This window comes from Neofelis nebulosa, chromosome 4, assembly GCF_028018385.1.
Source record: "Neofelis nebulosa isolate mNeoNeb1 chromosome 4, mNeoNeb1.pri, whole genome shotgun sequence".
Taxonomy (NCBI): Eukaryota; Metazoa; Chordata; class Mammalia; order Carnivora; family Felidae; genus Neofelis; species Neofelis nebulosa.
The window spans coordinates 115,658,590-115,683,227 of NC_080785.1; the positions used below are offsets into that span (position 1 = coordinate 115,658,590).

Genomic DNA, 24,638 nt, shown 5'->3' on the forward strand with positions numbered 1-24,638 from the left:
ACAGAAGTCAGTTACCTTTGCATAAAGAACAAGGGGCGCCTGGGTGGCGCAGTCGGTTAAGCGTCCGACTTCAGCCAGGTCACGATCTCGCGGTCCGTGAGTTCGAGCCCCGCGTCAGGCTCTGGGCTGATGGCTCGGAGCCTGGAGCCTGTTTCCAATTCTGTGTCTCCCTCTCTCTCTGCCCCTCCCCCGTTCATGCTCTGTCTCTCTCTGTCCCAAAAATAAATAAAAAAAAAAAAGTTGGAAAAAAAAAAAAAATTTAAAAAAAAAAAAAAAAAAAAAAAGAACATATTCCATGGTTTCATGTTAAGGCCTCTAGATCCAGACCAGTGGATTCCCAAATGCCAGCCCCTACAATAAGCAGTACTGGGCATTTCAAGTAGATGGCTCTGAACAAACCCTTCACCATGCAGGTAAGTAAGCTCCTTAAGACAGTGCTGGGGTGGGGGTTATAGAGGCGGTGCATCAGAAGCAACTTAGATGGCAGCAGGAACTCAGGTAAAGATAGCGTGAAGGGCACCTGGGTGGCTCAGTTGGTTGAGCGTCTGACTTCAGCTCAGGTCATGATCTCACGGTTCGTGGGTTCGAGCCCCGCATAGGGCTCTATGCTGACAGTTTACTCAGAGCCTGGATCCTGCTTCAGATTCTGTGTCTCCTTCTCGCTCTCTGCCCCTCCCCCATTCGTGCACTGTCTCACTCTGTCTCTCAAAAATAAATACATGTAGAAAAAAAAGAAAAAAAAAAGGTAGCTTGAGTTTGGGAATTAGAACTGGCTTTGAATTCCAACCAAGCTTTTGCCTCTGGACCCTTGGGGATGTGGCATAGGATTTCTGAGCCTTAGTTTCATTATTTATCAAACAGGGATAAGAACAATATCTGCTTCGTTAAGTCACCGTGAGGATTTAAAATGCAGCTGACCCTTGAGCAACAGGGGTGTTAAGGGCACTGACCCCCTCGCAGCTGAAAACTGAGGTATAATTTTTGACTCTCCAAATTTTAACTACTAATAGCAGTTAGTCTCCTGTTGACTGGATGCCTTACTCACAACATAAATAGTTAATTAACACATACTTTATAGGTTGCATATATTATATACCATATTCTTATGGCAAAGTAAGCTAGAGAAAAGGAAATGTCATTAAGAAAATCATAAGGAAAATACGTTAACAGTTACTGTACTATATTTACTGAAAAGAAAATCCACATATAAGTGAACCCATGCAGTTCAAACCCGTGTTGTTCAAGGCTCAGCTGTAGTATACACATTGATCGTGCATGGGGCCCAGAGCAGCCACTCAACAAGTGGCAACTATCATTAGGCTTAGCAGTCTGTGAGCTCCCACAGGCCTCTCTTCCACTCAGCTCTTTGCCCACTGGGCTCAACACAAGGCTTGGCCCATGACAGGTGTTTATTATGCTGAACTGAATCACAAGGACAAGACATTTGCTGATTTCCTCACTACTTCCATATGGGAATTCAAATGTATCTCACATTCCCCTAGCCTCACAATAAATCTGTTCAGGAGAAAAAATATGTACGCCTTTTTACAGACAGTCACAGGAATTAAGAGTATTGTCTACTGCTACCCAGCAAATGGAACCCATAGAACAAGCCTTTTTTGCCCACCCCACTACACTGGCTCCCTCCCCAGGTCCCATTGCTGTGGATGGGGCGTAGCTCATGTGAGTTTGGAAAATGACTCCTGTACTGGCACATTGTTGAGCCCTACAGGATGGTAACCACCTAACAACCACTACAAGGATGAAAACCAGTTACTAAGAACCTATTTAATCCTCCTAGCAACCCTGGGAAAACAGCCCATTTCACAGATAGAAAACAAAGCTCAGAGAGATTAGGAACCCACCTGCCTTACCCCACTACCAAGTGACAAATGGCATTCCTTGCTCCCATGTGCTGTCTCCCTGCCCCCACAGCATTCTGTTCCCCCAGGCCAAGGCTGTGGCCCAAATACCCAGACACCAGTAGGCTCTATTTGTGTGCCCTTAACGTTCTTGCCTGCTAGAATAGCTCCCTATAAGCCATTGACTGCGAGTCTGTGCTTTCTTGAGAAGGAAGAACATTTTGTCATTTACCTCAATGCTGTTGATGAGCTCTAAATATCGGAGGTCTTGTACTCTGGTGAAGGCCTACAGGGGAAGAAATAAAAGAATGAAATCAACTGCCCTCTGGGCTTCAAAAGTGGGTGATTGGCTGGGGGTGGGAAGTCAAGCATTAGAAAGTGAGCCAGTAACGAGGGAAAAGAAGCAAGCATTGATTAATCGCCATGTGTTCAGGAGGGTTATACCACCCAGTGAGGCACGGCTTTATCCCTGGGATTAGTCCACACAAAGAACAGCAAAGAAGTCTCGGTTGCATCAATCACTTTGGGATTAGTTAAAACAAAACTATGATACTGCAGTCTGTGATGGTGTGTGCTTGGAGAAATCTCTATGCAAAAGAAAAGAACAGGGCGGACTGATACTCTGAGGCAGTGGCATTGGAGTGGGAGTGGGGAAGGTGTACTGACTGAAGAGACACTGCTATGCGTCTAGATGACTGGGACGGAAAGTGGGAGACAGCTAAGCTTACCAACTGTGCATAAACACAGGGCACCCAAAGCCCACAGTACTGGCACAGAGGAGGAGGAAGGGGGGCGGGGTGGGAGGAGAAAGTTAAGAAGGAATAAAAATGGTTTCTAGATGGGAGGGGGACGTTAGGGAATAAATCACTCCAAGTTCCTGGAAGGCAAACTCTTATGTAAATCCTAAAAGTGTAGCTCTTGCCTTCCACTCACAGTAAACCCAGAGACTTTAACCCATAGGTTGCTAGAAGTTTCTAGGCAGCCTTCCTCAGGAAGATTGGTGTTAGGTAATTTTTTTTTTCTGCCTTCTGATTCTGCAAGGGGTTTAGAGAGGAACCTGACCCATCATGTCAGGCTGATCTTTAGGTGGCTTTGCTGTCAACATTTCTACCCAGGTGTGCTGCTTTACACTGTCCCATTTGAAATGGACTGAGATACACCTAGATGAGACAGCAGGTCCAGGAGTCCTTTGAATATGAAATGCGGAAGAAACACCCTGACCACTTGCAACCTCTACTTTGCTGCATGACGCCCTCCATCCTAAAAAGACTTGGGGAAATGATCAAGTCATCTGGCCTCTGGTTGCCTCGCAGATGACCACAATGTGACTTCATCTTTTCATCCTGCAGGGCTACGCATCCTATCAGGGACTGAGGATCCAGAGGTGAATGTGACCTGTACCCCTCCCCATTTCACTGGTCCATACTCTAAAAGGAGAGGCAAGCAGATTAAACAGATCATCAAATCTCTGTGAGCTAGGAGCTATACAAGTATGAACTAGATACTCTAGAGAAAACAGATTCACTGTCTGAGCATGGGCAGTGGCAGGAGGCAGGATTAAGAAGAGTATCACAGAGTAGGAACCTGGCAAATGGGTATTCTTGAAGAGGAATTCTTTGAAAGGGTAAAGTAGGCATCACATGAGCAAAGGAGCACCAAGAGTTCTTGTGTTCCTCACTGGAGATCTTATAAGCTCTCTTCTGGATCAGGGCTTCCTTAAAACCATAGGAAAGGGGAAAACCTGGAATGTCCACAAAGGGGCAGAGAGGAAAGAGGGAGCATTCCAGGTCTCAGTCCTAGCTCTGAGACTTTCCAGCTGGGGGCCCCTGAACTTCTTCCTTGCCTCTAGGCTCCCAAGTCTGCCTTATGGAAAGGGGCAAACTAGCGATGTCTTCTCCAAGGTCTTTCTAGCTCTGCTCTGCTAGGATTCTAGGATTTGCCACCTTGAGAAATCTGCTTCAGAGTTCCTTCGACCCTAACACATTCTATAGAGTCAGAGGTGCCCTGGTCTGAGTGGTCAGAGTCACAAGGCCCGTGAATAACCTCAGAAGAGGGAAGGAAGCATGGGAACTGGGAAGCATCTGCAGTTCTGCTCAAGGCAGCAGTCCCCGGTGCTAAACAGCTCTCCTCTGCCATCTAGTGAGGGCACTACTTTATCTCCCGCACCACCCTCCACCTCCTGTTTGCTTGAGTGAGTTGGCAAAGCATAAAAAGAAAGGCTGGGGATTCGGGATTTGGATAAAATGGTCAAGCTCAAGTCTATGGTCAAAATCTTGTGGGTTTAATAATTTCTATTTCCAGGAAGTGTTTGGGGAATACAAGCTTGGGGTTAGTGTTAAACAAATGATGGTTCATTCCAGCTTTGTTTTGATCCATTTAAACATTTGCTGAGCACCTAACCCCATGCTAGGCAGTGTTGGCTGAACTAAAATGAGGTAGGTGTTTAGTTCTTGGGTATGAGGAGATGGCAATCTATAAGGAAGACTTTAAATTTCATTCCAGACTAGGGGGACTTGGATGGCTCATTCAGTTAAGTGTCCGACTTCAGCCATAATTAAGGTCACCATCTCCTGGTTCATGAGTTCAGGCTCATGTGCTAACAGCTGAGAGCCTAGAGCCTGGAGCCTGCTTCAGGCTCTATTCTGTATCCCTTTCTCTCTGCCCCTCCCCCGCTTACGCTCTGTCTCTCTCTCTCAAAAATAAACAAACATTAAAAAAAATTTAAATTTCATTCCAGGCTGAAAACAAAACATAGTCTAGGAATACTTTGTTATTCTTCATCCCTCCTGGTATTTTGGCAGGGAGGTTTGGGGTGGGGGGGAGGTGGGGATGGGGGACAGGAGAAGGAAGCTCCCTCCATAAGAATGTTTCCTCCTGCCTCTGAATTCTTAAAGCCCTCCTCTATTACCAGTTTTCTGACACTTAGTAGATCTAAAAACATAACATAATTAAATAACAGAAATTTTACTTATTTTAATAACAGCTAGCATTTGTATAACCATTGCTAGTTCTAGAAGCCCTTTTACAATGTGGTAGGTAAGCCTAAGGACCCTGTGTCAGGAGGGCAGGGCAGCTAGTGCATTCACCATCCCCACTGCAGACATGGGAGGATGGAGTCTCTGAGAGAAGCAGCTAGCACAGGGCCATCCAGTCTATATATAGCAGAGCTGGTATCTGGCCTCAGATCCTCTCTCCTTTCATGCCTAGAAGTCTGGACCCAACACAGGGCAAGCATCACATATTCCTGTAATTCCTTCCCTGAATGCTCAGTAATATGGACAAAGGAGTATTTGATTAATTGGCTATGGAAAGATAAAGAGGGAAGGGAGGAGTAGGGTAAAGGGAGTTGAAGGCCATTCCTTCTCCCCACATCAGGTTCCAGATGAAAACCCAATTCAGACAGAGCTGGGCTTTTTCTGATGTGTAGAAAGGGGTCAAATGTTGTCAGCCAGTTTCTGTAGCTTTAATATACTGGCCAGTAAATGACACCATGAATCAAGGCCATGAAGGTATGTGGGGAGTAACACTGCTGTCAGAATCAGAGAGCTTGACCATCTCTTCACCATACCTAGTAGAGTACCATGAAAAATAGCATTGTGCAATTAATGGCTAATACCAATAAGTATTACACCAATAACAAAACACCAATAATAAAAACTACCTTTGGGGGGCCTGGGTGGCTCAGTCGGTTGAGCATCCAACTCTTAATTTCAGCTCAGATCATCATCCCAGGGTCATGGGATCAAGCCCTGCATTAGGCTCCATGCTGGGTGTGGGGCCTGCTTAAGATATTCTCATTCTCTCTCTCTCTCTCTCTCTCTCTCTCTCTCTCTCTCTCTCCCCCTGCCCCTCCCCCACTCATCTGTGCTCTCTCTAAAATTAAAAAAAAATTTTTTTAAAGCTACCCTTTAGTATGTCCCTATTATTGTGCTAGGCTTTCAGCTAGGTGCTTTACATAAATGATAGCTAATAAGAGTGACAGCTAGAATCTATCCGATATTTCTCCTATATCTGGCCTTACAGACATTATCACATTAGACCCTTTGAACTTTGTGAGGATGAAGCCAATCACCACCCTATTTTTAGAAACAAACAACCTTAGAAATGAGTTACTTGCCCAGACCCAGTTAGGAGATAGCTGAGCTGAGATCTGAACACAGGTCAGCCTATCTCCAGAGCTCTCTACTGTATGCATCTGCCTCTCCATATGTTACCTGGACTCACTTTTGCCTCAAGGGACCCTCCAAGGGTCAGATTCTAGCTCATGCTGACTAGATGCTTACCTTCTTTGCTGTTTCAAACTCTAATCCTTCTAAAGCTTCCATGGCCAGCTCACGCCAATCAGTGTCTGTCACACCCAAGCAAGCAATCTGGTAGGCTTCTTTGAACATTTTCCTATCCAGGTACTGGTACATTGGAGCAGACTGCAGGATTTCATCAAAAAGAAAGAAGACTGAGACAATGGAAAGAATCAGATCCATACAAAGCCTGACTCCAGATGTGTGCACTGACTTAATTACAAATGCCTATAGAGGAATACTATAAGGAGTAATCAGTACCCTTCTCACCCCAAATGTCTTCCATTTGTCACTCCTTTTCATAGCCAAATAATTGTGTTCAGCAGCACAAACTTCTTGCTTATCCTTCCTTCCACCACTAGCTTTTCCCACCTCCAGGTCTGTTTTACCACAAGGTATCACCCTCATCTAGAATGCCCTTGTTCCTCTTCACCCACTGGAAAGTACCTATTTGGCTTTGAGGGTCCTGTTAAAATGTCACCTCTTCTGGAAAGTCTTTGCTGACCCCTCAAGGAAAGGAGTCTGAGCTTTCTCTGCCCTTTTTCCAGAAGTCAGTTGTGTTATAATGACAAGCCCCTCTCCTCCACAAGTCTGGGCACAACCCCTGAAGGCACTGGTGGGCTTGTACTCACCTCCCCCAGCAGGCCTTCAGTCTCTGTTTGGTGGAGGAAGGAACAACGTTACTGTGAGGAAGGGGTCTGAGATGGTCTCTTACAAAGAGGGCCAAGAAACCAGCTTACCCAAGAAAGGTAAGTGATTTGTTCCAGGTTACCTGGGAAGGCTGGGAACCTTCCTGCCATCCCTCCTCCCAGACGGGGCTGCCTCAGTGTGATACCTGTGAAGGCTGGGAACCTTCCCGCCATTCCTCCTCCCAGACGGGGCTGCCTCACTGTGATACCTGTGAATGGTTCCTAATAATTTCTCTTCTTAGGTTTACACATTGCTTTTGCATCTGTCCCAACAGGTCTGTGTTGCAGGTTATTATCACTCTCTGATTACAGTCTGAGGACACATAAGTGGCACAAGGAAAACACAAGGAAGAGCACTTTCCTGGCTCTTGGATGTGGGGTACATGAATGTGTGCACACAAGAACAAGTCTGAGCTGGATCTGGCGTCCTGAATAAGAAGGCCCTGCCCTTGTTTTAAGCCAGTGTGCTGAAGGGAACTGAATCTCTCTGGGGCAGTAGAGATTAATCAGCCAGTACCTCATGCTAATGGTTCTCAAATGTGGAGCTGGAAGTGCTGTTTTCTCCATTTGGGGCCTTTATCTTTGAACTTTCCTGTCTCATTTTTTAGCTTCAGAGTTAAAGCTTTTTTTTTTTTCTCTTTTTCTTTTTAAGCCATTCTGCCCTCTGACAGCAAGATGTGGCTGTTTAGGAGTGCTCATCTTTTCTATCATACCATTCTGTCTACCTTTCCTTCCTTTAGAGGGGTAAAGGGGTATGGACAGGGGAGCAGCTGAGCCAGAAGCCAGGCCTGGCTCAGTCACATCCTAGCTGGGTGCTTTTTTGGGTAAACTGATTAACTTCTGTTTAGATGCCCTGCCCAGCTCACAGACTACTATGGGCAAACAGGACATGATCAGTACATCCACTGTATTTTCTCAGCACCAGCTCCTCGCCATCTCCCCAACTCTCCAGACTTGTTCCTACCTCTACCTTTCTCTCTGAAACACCCTTGCTGCTCCTCTCTATGTTCCCAGACCTTTCAGGGCTCAGATCAAGTGTCACCACCTCTTGGAAGCTTTCCACACTCCCTGTGCACAATGAGCTTTCCTTTCTAAACTCCTTAGTGAGCACCCTGTTCCAATTTAGTTCTGTTTCATAGCATTTGTACTTTAAGATTGCTAATAACAATAACAATAGGACTGGGCCAGACAAAACCCATAAAACAGGTATATTAACCCCACTGCATAAAAAGTGAGGCTCCAAAGAGTGAAAGGAGTTGCTCAAGATCCCAGCTGGTTCGGGCAGCAAAGTCAGAACTCAAAGCCAGTGTTCTTTCCCCTAAACTGCACACTTCTCACCATGTTGAATACCCCATGAGGACACAACAGGCACATGAGAATCGAGGAGACGATGAATGATTAACATTCGGGCTTGCTTGGGAAGTACAATCTGAGAGTGGGAATTTTAAAAATATCCTAACTGAACAAATGCCCTCTGAGTTCTACTTTATCTCACTATTGCATTCCAAGCATGAAGTCACCACTCACCCCAAGAAGCCTGACAAGGGCTTGCCGCCCTACTTGGCAGCACTAACAAACCAGTTCTTGCACAAGATGATGTAAATTTCGAAAGGAAACCAGAAATCCCCAGAGTGGTCTGATGCTTTCTCCCTCCTTTCTAGGCCAAAACCACAGGATGGCTGGAGGCAGAGGCAACAGATAAATAGCCTTTGTCTTGAGGCTGCCTTTCCTAACCCTTGGCAGTTCTGACCTGCTGCATCAGCAGGATGGCCTTGGTGAAGCCATGGGGGGCTGGGGGGGGGGGGTGAGGGAGGGATGACTCTGACTTCTGAATCTTAAGGGCTTGGCAGAGGAAGCCCCAGGCCCCCCTTTTGGCTCTTCTTGGTCAGCCAAAGTCAAGGAGCAGCAAACTGCATTTATCTTTGAGGTTGGGATGGCAGTCTTGGGAGAAAAACTTTCAGTCAACATAGTGTGTTTGGCATGATTAAGAAAGACTAGGTTTCTGGTGGATGTGGTGCATGGATCTGGGATGGGGGGCAGATGAGGACTATTAGGAAACAGTCCAGTAGGGGCTATTCTTGCCCCTCCTCCTGACGCCACTTCCACCCACCTCTCTCCTTCCTTTCTTTCTCTTTCCTTTACCTCAAATCTGAATTCCATTAATGTTTACCAAATAACTGCTCTGTGTCAGGCACTAATAATTTCTGCATAATGAGTAGCAAGGGTATCAACAACTTAGAGGAAGAAGTGGACTCCAGCCCCACCCTTTGTAAGAAGCCAGGCCAGGATTTTGGTGACTATAAAGGTGGGGAGATCTTGGCCAGGCTGAGGACATAGGATCTCACTGTCCTGCCAGCCCTTTGACCATCCTCTGAAGCCCCTCAATAAAATGGTATCATGCCCTCCACCCTCACCCAAAAAAAAAAAAAAATAAAGAAGTTGAGCCGGGGACAGTGAGTAGGGCACGTGTGTGTGGAGGGCAAACACAGACTGATGCAGTCTCTCTGAATGGCAATCTAGAAATGTGTCTAAAAATCTTTCAAATGTATGTGGCGTTTTACCTAGCAATTTGACTTCAAGGAATTCATACTGAAGAGCTAAGTTGGGACAGGTACAAAGACTTAGCAAGAAAGATGCTATCAACAATAGCAAAAAAGCTGTAAGCAGTGTAAATGTCCAACAAAAGATAGTGGCTGTGTAAGATGTGGAAGGAACATCCATGTGATAGGACAAAAAGCAGTCATTAAAAACAATGTGGGGGTGGGGACAGCAGGGAGGCAGGAATGGTTATAACAAAAGGGCAGCCCATGGGGCACCTGGGTGGCTCAGTCAGTTAAGCATCTGAGTTCAGCTCAGGTCATGATCTCACAATTTGTGACTTGGAGCCCTGCACCAGACTCTGTGCTGACAGCTTGCAACCTATAGCCTGCTTCAGATTCTGTATCTCCCTCTCTCTCTGCCCCTCCCCCACTCGTGTTCTGTCTCTCTCTCCTTCAAAAATAAATAAACATTAAAAAAAAAAAAAAAGAAAGAAAAGGCAGTCCAACATTAGAGATCTCATGGGTTGGTGGTGGGAGACACATGAACCTATCCAGGTAATACATGTGTACTATAGTTTTGCAGACTGCTACCAGTGGGGAAACTGGGCAAGTTGTACAAGGGATCTCTGTATGGTTTCTTATAACCATAAGTAAATCTACAGTCATCTTAGTATTTTAAAAATGCTAGGAAAGTATATTTATTGATGTGGAGCCATGTTTCCAGTAGACTGCTGAGAGAAAAAGCCACACTGCTAGCTGACAGGCAATAATTCATATAGTGATGGGCCGGCAATATGTAAATGTTAGGTTAAATTGGAAGATAATGATAAAGGAAGATGACTAAAAATCTCTCTCTTTTATAGTCCACATTCAGTAAAGGAAGAACAGCAAATCTGAGGTTTCATCGATTAGATTTATAATATTTACAGTAGATTCCACTTTTGTTTACAATGTTCATATAAAATTATATACTCCTAATTGTATGTCCTGCATATATTACATATACATATAGAAAAAGCCTGGGTGGATATGTTCTAAGACATTTAAGAGTGATTCTCTTAAGGATGGGATTCTGAGAGCTAAGTCTTTCCTTCATGCTTGCCTCTATTTTAGGGCATTTCTACAATGGGCATGATTCACTCACAGAGCAGACAGGCAGCCTGGACAGCTGGGATTAGGCCAGACCAGACTTAGGTTGTCAATCTCTGCCCTCCTGTGTTTCTGTCCTCCTGTTTGTGGCTCCAGGTCCCCATTTCTGTTCTGGCCTCCTCCTAGTTTGAGAGACTTGTGCATAGTCCCATGCTCCCTTCTTGGCTCACACACCTCAGCGCCCCGCCCCTCCATCCGACCCACATTCTCTTTCCCTCACACACACTACCATGCTCACACATCTGCGCATATACCCAGCTAGACTCCCAGCTTTGCTGGCTTGCTCCCCTCTGCCCCATGCACGGCCCTCAGTGAAACAGACTCTGTCTGCAGACAGACAACCCTGAATACCCCTCCCTGTCCCAACCAGGAAAGGGAGACCAGAAAGAATTGGAGGCTCAATAGGGTGGAGCTGTTTGTCCAAAGACACACAGGTTGTATAAGGTAGAGACAGAGTTTCAGGTTCTCGTCCAGAGTACCTTCCATGACATCATAACTGCAACTCCTCTCTCTTCCCTCTCTCCTCACCATCCATCCCCCACCCAATACACAAATGCGTAGCCTGGCTTCCTGGGTCTTGTCTGCCCTGCCACGGCTGAGAGCTGACAAGCACCCTGGTTACCTGTGGCACCTCCACGGCCGACATGGAGAAGACATGGAGGCAGAAGATCTTGGAGCCATGGTAACCAACCACAAAGCCCTGTAGCTTCTGCTGGTGCACAGGGAAGGTGCTGGCTTTGATGTTAAGGTAGCCTCCTCCCGAGAAGCAGAGCATGTCCTCACACTGGGTGTTCCAGGCCACGCTGTTGGCATTTGGCTCCTGAAGAACAGGAATAGTAAGGATCCTTTGACAACCACCCTGGCCTTTGCCACCATTCCTGCATTCAGCTAGGCACTTTTTAAAGCCTGAATCAAACTAAATTGCTAAGAGTGGGATGGGGGAAAAGGGAGGAAAAGGGAAGCAGAAGAAAAGGATAGAAGCATAGAAGCAAAATCCTCTATGCCTCTATGCACTTGTTTATGTTGGAATTTTTTTAATAAACAAGCATTACTTTTGAAAAAAAAGTATTATTATCCCAAATATTAATCATTACCTACTGAGAGAATGAGCAAAGTGGCTTTACTTCTGTTACAGAATAAGTACACACAGCTATACACAGAAGATTTAAAGGGATATGTTCCAGGGCTCCTGGGTGGCTCAGTCAGTTGAGCATCGGACTCTTGATTTCAGCTCATGTCATGATTCCACAGTCATGGGATTGAGCCCTGCGTCAGGCTCCGTGCTAAGCATGGAACCTGCTTGGGGTTCTCTCTCTCTCTCTCTCTCTCTCTCTCTCTCTCTCTCTCTCTCTCTCTTTCTTTCCCTTCCTCTTTCCCTCTCTCCCTCTCCCCAACCCACATGTGCACCTGCTTTCTCTCTCTCTAAAATAAACAAGCAAGGGTGCCTGGGTGACTCAATTGCTTGAGTGCCTGACTCTTGACTTCTGCTCAGGTCATGATCTCACAGTCATGATCCTGTGGTCATGAGATAGAGCCTTGTGTTGGGCTCCACACTGAGTGTGGCACCTGCTTAAGATTCTCTCTCTCCCTCTCCCTGCCCCTTTCCAGTGTGTGTGTGCTCTCTAACTCTAAGTAAAAACAAAAATAAAACAAGCAAACAAAAATAAATAAAAGGATATGTTTCAAAGAATTAACAGTGATTGTTTTGGGGTAGGTGGAATTGTGGGTGCTTTTTCATTTGTTATGTTTTTTGTTTGCCTGAAATTCTCTTTTGATCATAAACATCTATTATTTTTTATAATAAGGAAAAAAACTTATTTTTACATTATAAAATAATATATCATCTCTGCATTTACAATTCTCATGCTGTAGAAATACAGTCACCCTGGGGGGCACTCCCTCTCCTATACGTTTTCTGCTTAGCAATGGAGCCCCAGGGAGCAGATGTTCATACCTTTCTGCCTAGAATCTTTTACAATGTCTGAATCTTTTATAATGAGCATGGATTACTTTTATACTAAGCAAAAACAATAGAGCTGTTTTAATTTTCAGGGGGCAGGGGCAGTGGAGAGAAAAAAAGATAGTTGGGAATGCTTATATCTCCTGACAAGGTCTGAGAATTACCCTCCCTAGCTACTACAGAACCTTCAGTGGAGATGGGGAAGGACACACACCCTTCCATTCCTATATGGTTCTAGGCTCAGACACAGATTCACAACTGGAGGCCTGCTAACCTACCTACAGGAGTTAGTGTTGAGGCTGAAGAGAGGAAAAGTAACATTTAGGGCCATGTTTTGTAAGGCACTGAGCTACTTACTGTAGTCTCTTGTTTAGTACTGTAACAATTCTGTGAGGGGGCAATTACAAGTTCAATTTCAGAGAGAATAAAAAATTCAGGTTCAATGAACTGTGCTAACTTGCTTGAGATCACACTGTAAGTGGTGAGGGTAGGACTGGAGCCCAAGTCTGTCTGAAGACAAAGCCTATGCTCTTTCTTTCCCCTTAACCACTCTGCCTCCACAGTGATATAAATGAGTTGTTATCTACTGGAACCACCTTGGGCTAGCAGTAGCCAGGTGGCCCCTTCTAACTGACTGAGGCAGCTCCCTACACTCTAACATCCCTGTCCTGCTGATTCTGCTCCCAGGGACAAAGAAGAGCCCTGAGAAGGGGACCTCAATCTGCCAATTAACACTGGGAGACTTGAGGCTGAAGAAGCCAGTCAGCTTTAGGGGAAGCTTGCTTCAGGCAAATGGGCCCTGACCTCTTATAAAGCCCTATACAGGCAAAGAGTGGCACTGAGTCTGGCAGAATGCCAGCCAGGTGGTGGGCATGAAGCCTTTGGGCTCTCTTCTCCAGTGACACACTTCCACCGGCCACAGGACCAAATGGTATGTAAACAATGCCTATGCCCCCAAACAGTTCACATTTTGCTGGCTCTTATAGCATCTTTGTGAAATAAATAGAAGGGAGGGCTTCCCCCATGCCTTCCCTTCTTTCAGATGACAAAACTTGTCCTATTTCTTTACTACGTCTTAGGTCACTCATAGATACAGGCATATCTCCAATAGGTGAGAAGCCCTTTTGCAAAAGAATCATCATCTCATTGAACAATACACTGAGACCCTATCACATGCCCCACTGATATTTATTATTATTTCTTTACTGTTCACAGAAAGAAAAGTGTTACTTGCTCATCTTATCTGTGAGGAAACCAAAGTTCAAAGAGACTTTTTCCAGCTCCTGCAGCTCATGTGTGGGAGGGGGTGGGCTGTGCCCTGGGGCCACTTGGGCTCTGCACCCCTGCTCAAAGCCTATACCCCTCCATGTCACCACTCCTCCCAGAGATCTGCCTGGGAGCCAGAGCGTGAGCACCTCCTGCAGGAACTAGGAAGCTAAAAAAGAAGTCAAAGGACCATGTCATGGAAACTCTGGGATTTCACCTGAAAAAGCAACTCTTTGGTATGGATGTCATACACCAGGCACATGTCATTTTCATCCACCACGGCCAGCTTCTTACGGGAGGCACTCATGTCCAAACAGCGCACAGCTGTGGCCTGCTTTAGCAAGACGATGGCAAAGAGATTGTCCACAAAGATCTTTAGGATCTGGCAAAATTTCAGAGAGAAAAAAAAAAAGTGAGTTACCATGGCAACAAGACTCTGGAACTCTGCCAGGTACTGGAATCCCATGTGTTCTACAAGAACAACTCCCACTAACTTCAACAGAGGCTCTGTGCAGAGAAAAGAACTCATCAAAAGAAGGGAGCGGGGACTTATCCTTAGGAAACCAGAAGTACAGTTCCTCAGAGGTTGCCAAAGTAATGACAAGCCCCAAGATGCAAGAAACTCTCTTAAATGTCTGCTTGACGGGGATTTGTTAATAACACTACCCAAACTTCAGAGTTGGGAGATGTGAGTCACACTAACACAGGAAGAGGCTACTTTATTTTTTTATTTTATTTTTTTAATGTTTTTATTTTTTATTTTTGAGACAGAGAGAGACAGAGCATGAATGGGGAAGGGTCAGAGAGAGAGGGACACACAGAATCTGAAGCAGGCTTGAGACTCTGAGCTGTCAGCACAGAGCCTGACGCAGGGCTCGAACTCACGAATTGTGAGATCATGACCTGAGCCGAAGCCGGACGCTTAATGACTGAGCCACCTAGGTGCCCCAGGAAGAGGCTACTTTAAACACTGACAAGACATCTGGTGTAACTACAGCAAAATAATGATGATGATAATGATGATGATGATGATGATGATAAGGATGATGACAGCTATCAGTTATTGACTATTTTTGACAGCCTTATGCAACATGAAGCATTATCCTGATTTGTAAAACCTCAGTCTCAGAGTGGCAATGTGACCTGCCTAGGGTCATACAGCCAGTAAGCAGCTAAGCACAAACATGACCCCAGGTTGACCTGCCCCCAAAATCCATGTTCTCAGGTCTCACAATGGAAGTGACAGCTGACCGTGAGAAAGAAGCAGACTTTCCACCCTTTGGTATTGCTACCCTGCAGCCCGCACTAATTCATACTTCATGACTTCTGTCCCCAGGAAAGGCCTGATAAGCCTCAGCCACAAGCCATCTGCTAGACAGCTTGGCTCTCAGGCTAATGCGGTTATATTTTCACTTTCAAATTTCCATGTAGCCCACTTAGAACTTTTCTTATTTTGAGCAAAGAACACACACACAAATCTGTTTAACTTTGTATAACCTAGATTTTCCACATCTATATGAGCAAAGGGCCCAGTTTTCTTACAATATCTAGTAATAATTGCCTGAAGACCAGTACCCTCTAAGACACAAGCTGAAACTCACTGCCTTAATCCATTCATTGCCCTAATAGGGATCTCACCTAAGAATGAGCTATGCCTCCCTCCTTAGCAAGCCACTGAAACTGCACCTCTAACAAATCTCCCACCTTCTGGATGCCCTTAAACCCACTAATCCACTCTACAGGAAGCCCAGAGGCCACAGTGCCAACCCTGCCAGGATACGCATGCTAGAAGTCTTTGGCCTGAAGCTGTTCTCAAAACATGAAAATCTGGGTTGCCCTCCAATGTGCCTATGGCAAATGTGGGGTGGGGGACACCCTTTTTCCTGCCCCAAGAAACCATTCAGGGTCGTAATGAGACTGGTCCCTGTGTCGGCACACAGATTATCAGCCTGATGGGAGACACATGAGAACACTCACCTGTCCATTCTTCAGGCCTACTAACAGACCTTCCCTTCCTGGAGGGCCACCAATCACCTTGATATAGCGAATAAGAGACTCCATCTGCCACTCCCGCTCCTTCACTCCACTGAAGGACAGGCACTGTAGCCGTTTCTCCTAGAAAGCAAACCCAGTTCTGCATGGATATTTGACAGAGTAAGTGTTCCCAGCCCTCCCCAGGAGGTGTTCTGCGTGTGAGGGATGAAAAATACCTCAGGGTCTATTGGATCTAGTCCCCATGACTGGCATTGTTCGTTAATCCTTCACACAGCCTTCACCACAGAGCCCAGCTCAGCCTCACATCTTCTGTGCAGACCTCTAGGCAGCCACAGCCAAAGGCAGCATCCAAAAGCATATCTTTTTGCCATATCTATCCTATAACTTGTTGCACCTCAAAACTGCTTTTAGTTCTAGACATAAGAGAGATTTTAATTGTATTTTACATACAGTGGTTTTTAAGTTTATTTATTTTGAGAGAGACACAGTGTGAGTTGAGGAGGGGCAGAGAGAGAGGGAGAGAGGCAAAGAGAGAGAGAGAGAGAGGGAGAGGGAGAGGGAGAGGGAGAGGGGGAGGGAGGAAGGGAGGGAGAGAGAGAAAGAGAGAAAGAGAGAAAGAGAGAAAGAGAGAAAGAGAGAGAGAGAGAGAGAGAGAGAGAGAGAGAGAATCCCAAGCAGGTTCCATGCTGTCAGCACAGAGCCTGATGCAGGGCTTGAACCCACAAAGCTGTGAGATCATGACCTGAGCCAAAACCAAGAGTCAGACACTTAACTGACTGAGCCACCCAGGTGCCCATACATACAGTGATTGCTAAAGGATTTCTTAAAACTTTATCACTTCCAACAGGCCTACTTTTATGAATCCAAATCTACCTCTACTTCCAAGAAAGATGCTGGGCTGGCCTTATCTCAAAGTCTTTCCAAACTTCTCCTGGCATTGACTTAGACATTTTCTAGGAAGCTCTAAGTTGAAAAATTTTTTTCTGTGAAAAAAATCTCTCAAAAAGTAAAACTTCCTTTACTATTTTTGACTTGATATCATAAATATTTTTGTTTAACAGATAGTAAAATATACATGTAATATATATATTACATATATTTACCAAAAAATTGATCATTTCTATCAGTATATGCTTTAAGTCATTAAAATATGTATGATCCTAGTATAACAAAGTGCTTTGCAATACAAAAAGGTATTTTCCTAGTTATGGTCCATGACTTTCCGGTAGAGTCCAACTCCTCTAGATGTCAATAAAATGAAAGCAATGAACAGCTACTGAGTTTGAGGGAAAGGGACTTTCTTGGTGTCCAACTTTAAAACAATGAGTTGGGTACCCTATCCTTAGAGGAAACATGAAGAAGATTCAGCCTGATTCCTCCAACCTGGTGCCCACCTGGCAGAGGATGATGTGATCGGCACACACCACCAGGAGGTTGCATTCAAACTTCTTGACAATCCTCTCCTTCACCCGATAATGCATGTCTGACGAGTCGTCTGAATATAACTCATAGATGAGGATTTTCTCTGGCAGTTGGATAGCTAATCGATTTTTGTAGATGGCAATTTTCTTGACAAGCTCTTTGCATTTAATCCGAACTGTCAAAGAAAAAAAAATTCCAGCTCTAGCATGACATTAAGTAAGGTAGAAGGCAGAGAAATTAAAAGCTATCATTTAATGGCAATTAAAGGAGACACTTTCATCAAAAAAAAAAATCTTTACAGACTGTCTAATATGTACAATCAGCTCTACTAAATATGGGAATCCAAAATCGTATACAATCTTTGTGGTCCAAAGCTTACACCTGAGTACGGAAAGTAAAATTCTTAGCATTACCATCACTTACTGAATATAAGTTTAAAACTCCTCTGCACAGCATTAACAGCCCCTGATGATCAGAAGTCCATCTGAATAAATACCCACATCTCTGGCCACTCCCCACCCACCACCCACAATAACAGGGAAATGCATGTAGTTTCTGTATACACTAGGCTCTCACACTCTAACTGCAGACCAGGTGGAGAAAGTGTCCCCAATAAGGGAAACTGGGGAACTGCCCAAGTAGCTATACCCTCACCAGCACAGCTGGAATCTTCAAACAGAGGTGCTCCCAGATGGGAACCAGAGGATGCCACTGAATCTGTAAGACAACCCTCAGTGTGCATACCCACACACAGGCACCAGGCAGTGTGCTGTGGCCAAACATCTGTATATGAATACATCTGAAATAAGTGGATCCTTAGCCCATTTAATCAGCATGGCTACTGGGTGGACAGCGGAGGAGGCTGAGGTTCAGACTGACTGTGCTAGGCCTGGAACCCAGATCTTCTAAGCGTGTGATGACCCATTATCCCTGCTTACCTCTGGGGTAAGGACCCACCAGGAGGCAAGTGGAGATGAAGGTGAGAGAGAAGCATTCCAGTATATCCACACCAGAGAGGATACACATCCACAAAGACTGATGCAGCTCAGCCACCTTGGCTCTGATGTGTCATACATTATCCTTCCCTTAGTCAAGAAGTCCACGTCCCCCTTGGAATTGGCAGCAGCAAAATTATGTTGAGTCTGTGCCTTTTTTTTTTTTTGAGACAGAGGGTTTATTGCTTTCTTTAGATTCTCAAAGACATGTACATCCTCCCCTTACCCTCAGAAAAAAACAAAAGAAGAACCAGTAGTCCAATGTGTTTCCAAAAGACTGAGGAGGAACATTTCCTATCATTTTACTTGCTCTGTCAGCAGTCCTCTCAACCTATCCCTCTTCCCAAAGTCTGCCTTTTACCTTTCTGCTCAGTGATCAGGTGCTGCACGATGACATCAGTCATGCTATCCCTGTAGGCATACCGGTCCTTGTAGAGACCGTGGACAGTACTGAAAATAAGCTGGTAGAAGGAAATGGTGCCATCTTGGCAGCCTACCACCTGTAGGGAAAGAGAGTTGTCAATTCCCAGCTCTCTCTGGAGAAAGAGTCTGCCCTCCCATTTGTCAGGAGCAAATGTCAAGGATCTGACTGGCTAAACATGGCTGATGTCTGTGCCTAGTCAGGCAACAGCCCAACAGAATGGACTTCTTCTTACCACGTAGTTGGAGTCAGGTTTCACTTTACATGTCCACACCCAGGAGTTCTGCTCCCCAACAGTCCCAAGCCGTACTCCGTCCTTGGTGAAAAGGGATACTTGTTTGTCCGACCCTCCCAGCAAAATGTACTCCCCTTTAGTAAAGTAGCTGAGGCAGCAGGGGTCAAAGTTCAGTGACCGATCCTTCCCAATCTGAGGAAAGAGAACACACACCAAGGGAAAAACCACTCCTAAATCCATACTATTCACAATACAATTAAGGGCTTTTCCTAATGACTTTAATGGGGGGAGTCAAGAAGACAAGGGCAAGCTGGCCAGAGTTAACTCCTGTGTGATTCCATCATGAACACAGGCCAGCCTCCTCTGGAGCACCCTACTTCTCCCCTCCACACAGCTGAATCCTCCACTGCTTGAGTTGGCAGTTATCTCCCGGAGTCCCACTAGGTGCTCAAGGTGTGTATCTTAGCTCCTCAGCCAATCTGGACCCTCCTCCCACTGGGACTTTCTCCCACAGGCCTCCTCCACACACAGCCTTTGCAAGGATTTCAATGGTTCCCCTCAGGTCCGTCCTTCCTTCCTTCCTTCCTTCCTTCCTTCCTTCCTTCCTTCCTCCCTCCCTCCCTCCCTCCCTCCCTCCCTTCCTTCCTTCTTCTTCTTCTTCTCCTTCTCCTTCTTCTTCTTAAGTATTTCATAAAGCTAAATTCATCTGGTTTAAAAAACTGTCCTCTATTCTGAAACTACACCCATCATACTTCTCTTTATAACAACCTTACTGAGGTATAACTCATATACCATACAATTCACCCACTTCAAGTGTATAATTGGGATGCCTGGGTGGTTCAGTTGGTTGAGCATTCGACTCTTGATTTTGGCTCAGGCTCCCTGTGTCAGTGCAAAGCCTGCTTGGGATTCTCTCTCTCCCTCTCTCTGCCCCTCCCCTGCTTGCTCACCTGTATGTGTGTGTGTGCACGCATATGGTGTACACATGTGTGTGCATTCTCTCAAAGTAAATATACATTAAAAAAAAGCGTGCAGTTAATTATGCAAACAGCATCACTAATTCAGAACATTTCTATCACCCCAAAAAGAAACCACATACCTGGTAGCTGTTGATCTCAATTCTCTTTTCTCTCCCTCCTCTGTCAACCACTAATCTACTTTCTGTGTCTATAGTTCTGCCTACTTTGCAGATTTCACAAATCTCCAAATGGGAGATGGGATCTCACAATTTATGAATTGGATCACACAATTTGTGGCCTTTTGTGACCAACTCATCCATATTGTAGCGTGTATCAGTACTTCATTCTTTTTCTTTGCTGAATAATATTCCATTACATGGAATCCATTACATGAATATACCACATTTTATTATCTATTCATCAGTTAATGGCCATGTGTAATTTTTGACTATTATGAATAATGGTGCTATGGATATTTGTGTACAAGTTTTTATGCAGACATGTTTTCATCTCTTATGGATACATATATCCAGGAGTGAAATTGCTGGATCAGCTGGTAACTTTATGTTTAACCTTCTGAGGAACTGCCGTATTTTTCAAAGTGACCGTAACATTTTATATTCATAGCAGTAGTATGTAAGGGTTCCAATTTTTCCAGCCCAGTGGGTATGATTTTGATTTGCATTTCCCTGATGTCTAATGATGTTAAGGACCTTTTCATGTGCTTATTTGGCCACATGTATATCTTGTTTGGAGAAATCTCTATTCAAATCCTTTTTCCAGTTTTTAATTGGGTTGTCTTTTTATTACTGAGTTGTAAGAATTCTTTGTATATTCCAGATATATGTCCCTTATTAGATATATGATTTGTAAAAATTTTCTCCAATTCTATGAGTTGTCTTTCAGTTTTGGTACTGTCCCCTTAGCTTTTAGGATGAAGGTCAAGCTCCTGAGCTCAGCTCCCTTGGCCAAGACAAACATCTTATAGTTTGCCAAGCAGACCATGCTCTTTCAGACCTTCATGTCCTCACAAGTGCTATTCTCCACCACCACCCCAGCCAGAACTATCCTCCCTCTCTCTCTCTCCACCAGGTGTCATCTCCTACAAAAAACATCCCCTATCTCTTCACCCTACCCAAGGGTGCTCCCTCCTTTGTGCTCCCATGGCCCTGTGCTCACCTCCCCCACAGCACTGCTCTCAATGCTCTGTAGTTATAGGTTTAATTTGATGTCCTCTCTCCCCTTTTAACCTGTTAAAACCCAAGCTCCTTATTGTCACTGGAGTTTTTTGCTGCCCTGAGGGTGCTTTTTGTAAATAAAAAGACTATTTATGATTACCATTGTTAAACTAATAGTCAAAAAAAAAACAAAAAAACCCTCACAACAACTAACAGTTTATTAAAGAAATAATCCTAAAAACCTGGTTCTTCATTAAGTTTTTAAGTTCAATTTACAAATATTTTCTATTTATAAGTCTAGCAAAAGTAAACAACTAATTGAAAAGGGGCCTCTGATTATCATTTACTGAATTAAATTTTGAACAGATTTTAAAATCCCTTAGTTTAAGGGATTTTAGTTGATTCCCTTAAACTAATTTAAATTGCAATAATTTTGGGGCACCTGGGTGGCTTAGTTGGTTAAGCATCTGACTTTGGCTCAGGTCATGATCTCATGGTTTGTGGGTTTGAGCCCCATGTCGGGCTCTGGGCTGAGAGCTCAGAGCCTGGAGCCTGCTTCAGATTCTGTGTCTCCCTCTCTCTCTGCCCCTTCCCCACTCACACTCTGTCTCTGTCTCTCAAAAATGAATGTTAAAAAATTGTTTTTAATTAATAAATTGTAATTATTAATTTTATATATTCAATTTTCCTTTATAAAAATTTCAAATGCCTAACACCAAAATTCCCCTAGCACTTATATAATGATAGTAAATCCCCTAGCACTTACAGTAATGATAGTAAATGATAGTAAGAAAACTAAAAAAATCTTATGAGTCATGACATAGAAGGTTTGCAGCTTCTGGTAATGGCTCACTAGTTCCCACTAGGCCAACTCTCCTGCAGGTAACAACTATAAATGCTGAACCAGCTATAAATTACAACCACCTGAAGGCACTACAGAGCAACCAGAAGCAGACAAAAACTGAAGACACATGAGCATTTGGAAGAAAGGCCTGGCCCTAGGTGAGTTTCTCATTTTTTTAATGGCTTTTTGCCTGAGGGCAGGCCCTATCAGCACCCTGTTGGATGAGCACAGAATTTCAAGCCATGACAGCTTAAAAATGAGGTGGGAAATCCCAGAAAAGAGACATGCAGAGGGAGAGCCAAAATTCTGCACATACACTCTGTTGAATATCTGGAGTTCCCTGAACTACACACATGTGGGGCAGATGCCAAGCAGCCCAGCAAGGCTAAAGAGCTGAATAGAGACTTCAGCTGCTGCTCACACTAGAAAGATGGAGTTTGAATGTTGAGTCCAGCAAAGTTAACTACCTGTTTTAAAAAAGCTCAACTACAGCGTGCTCTCTCTCTCTCTCTCAAAATAAATAAACTTAAAAAAACAAAAAACAAAAAATAAAACAACTACACAATAATCCTCAGAGGAACATGACAGAAATTAATCCCTATGATGTACCTATGATGTATCATTTACAATGTCCAGAATATAACCCAAAATTCCAAAAAGCAGAAAAATATGAACCATATTCAAGAGAAAAGACAATGAGTAGATACTGACCCCAAGATAATTCAGATACAAATTAGCACATAAAAATGTTAAAATAGCTATTATACTATGGCCAAGGATATAAAGGCAAATATACCTACATCTATAATGAATGAACAAATAATAAAAAAGAATCAAATGAAAATCTAGAACTGAAAAATGAAATAACTGAAACAAAAATTCACTGGATGGGCTTAACAGAAATATTACAGATGACAGAAGAGTCAATGAAGTTGAAAACTGAGCAACAGATCAGAGTTGGGGGGGGGGGGGAAGATTTAAAAAATGAAAAGGGCCTCAATGACCTGGAGAACAGTATCAAAAGGTCTAATGTGTAATTGGAGACCCAGAAGGAAAGGAGAGAATGAAAAAGAAAAATTATTTGAAGAAATAACAAAGAATTATTCCACATTTGCTGAAAGAATAAAGACATAAATATATAGATTCAGGAAGATCAGTAATCATCCCCCACCCCACCCCAAGACAGAAAATATAATGAATCTCTTTAACATTCCAATATTACTTAGGTACTTACTAAAAATTTCTTACATCTTTCAATTTAAAATCGGACATATAAATTGATTACTCAATTACAACTTCTAAATGGTCATCACAAGACAGATATGATAGATATTCTAGTATGGATTCTAGCATCAGTCTGCCTGGGTTCCAAACCACACTTGGGCACTAACTATACTGTATGACTTTGGGCAGTCATTGAACCTCTCTGTGCCTCAACTTTCTTACATGTAAAGTGGTGGTAACAGTACATACCTCACAGAGTTGTTACAAAGATTAAAAGAGTTAACCTTATAAAGAGTTTATACAATGCCTGAAACCCAATAAATGTTAGCTATTATTATCATTAACCCAGATACCCTTAAACATTATAAACACTTAAATAGCTAAAAATACACAAATTATATATACCTAAGACCAACACAAAAGTATAGGTTTGATTTACTTCATCATCCTATATTTAATTCTAAATCTTCCCAGATTTAAAAGACAACCACTAAGGAAACAATTTTACTGTCCCAAACCAAGTGGGTTATCTCAGCAGTTAGGTTGCTTATCATTCAAAAACTCTGGGCCACAACATGAGCTCTAGTGCTACATACATGCAAGATATTTCCCATGGCCCTGGCCACCAGGTCAAGTTCTTTTTTATTGTCACTGTAGCAACAAGACTCCATTCTCTCTCTGTGTAGTGTGGTTATTTGTTCCCAAGAACTTCCAATACCTATGCCCAGTGCCTGGTACACAATAGATGTACCAATAAATATGTGTTGAATGATGATATACACACATCAAGTGGATGAACAGATAGTCCAGGGCTAGATACAAGATAATTAAAGTGAGGGTTTGGGGAAATCAGCCATGGGAAACTCAGAAGACACTTCACTATTTTTATCTTGTCTTTACTCAACTATGAAAAAAAAAAAAAAGACAAATGATGAGGTAGAAAAGAAATGGCCCGCAAACTAGGCTACATAACTGAAACCCCTCTTAAGGACTAAGAATATTACTAAACAAAGGCTCCGTTGAACAGGCTGTATTTCTCACCTGTTAGGCTGTGGTACCTAAGCCATCCCCACCACCTTCAGTAGTAATGAGGTGTATAATCTTTATTTGGGTATAATCTTTATTTCATGTTCTGAGTCTTGTCTACTCGTTTCTAAAAAGTTAATAACCAGTGTACCTACTTTGCAGGGTTTTGTAAGAATTAAATGAGATAAAGTATGCAAAACCTGGGCATAGTACCTGGTATCAAAGTAAATGTTCAATAAACAGGAGCCAACAAGAATAATAATGTATAATTACCAAAAATATAACCTCTAAAAGTGAACAAGCATGACTGCAATTGTATCTCCCACTGGGTTTGTACAGAACTACATACCTGTTTTCCACTCAGTTGGTAAAAGGATAGTTTCTGTCCCCAGTCAGCTACAGCCAGGATGTCATTATGTTCCTCTCTAATCAACAGAAGACAAAAGAGGTTATGTGGGGCCATGGCCTGAGAACTGTAGCCCCAAGGGTTTAACAAACAACAGGAAAAAGAAACCCCTGGCCAGACTGTCAGATTACCAAATGTTATATAGCAATACTGAGGCCAAAAGTTGTAA

At 43.7% G+C, this 24,638-nt stretch overlaps 1 protein-coding gene across 9 annotated transcripts in view; it reads right to left on the bottom strand.

The window, feature by feature from the left end:
- The window catches only part of IFT122 (intraflagellar transport 122), a 72,526-nt gene that overhangs the window by 24,609 nt on the left and 23,279 nt on the right, over nt 1–24,638 (bottom strand). For all 9 annotated transcript variants that reach the window (XR_009260695.1, XR_009260696.1, XM_058725912.1 and 6 more), the window contains 9 exons: nt 24,413–24,488; nt 18,833–19,024; nt 18,538–18,676; nt 17,154–17,356; nt 15,742–15,879; nt 13,982–14,146; nt 11,161–11,358; nt 6,146–6,286; nt 2,095–2,148 (listed from right to left, as the gene is read on the bottom strand). Coding sequence is in view for 7 of the 9 variants with exons in the window: in XM_058725912.1 (XP_058581895.1) it covers nt 2,095–2,148; nt 6,146–6,286; nt 11,161–11,358; nt 13,982–14,146; nt 15,742–15,879; nt 17,154–17,356; nt 18,538–18,676; nt 18,833–19,024; nt 24,413–24,488 (1,306 nt within the window). In the remaining 2 variants the exon portion in view is untranslated. The remainder of the gene's footprint in view (nt 1–2,094; nt 2,149–6,145; nt 6,287–11,160; nt 11,359–13,981; nt 14,147–15,741; nt 15,880–17,153; nt 17,357–18,537; nt 18,677–18,832; nt 19,025–24,412; nt 24,489–24,638) is intronic.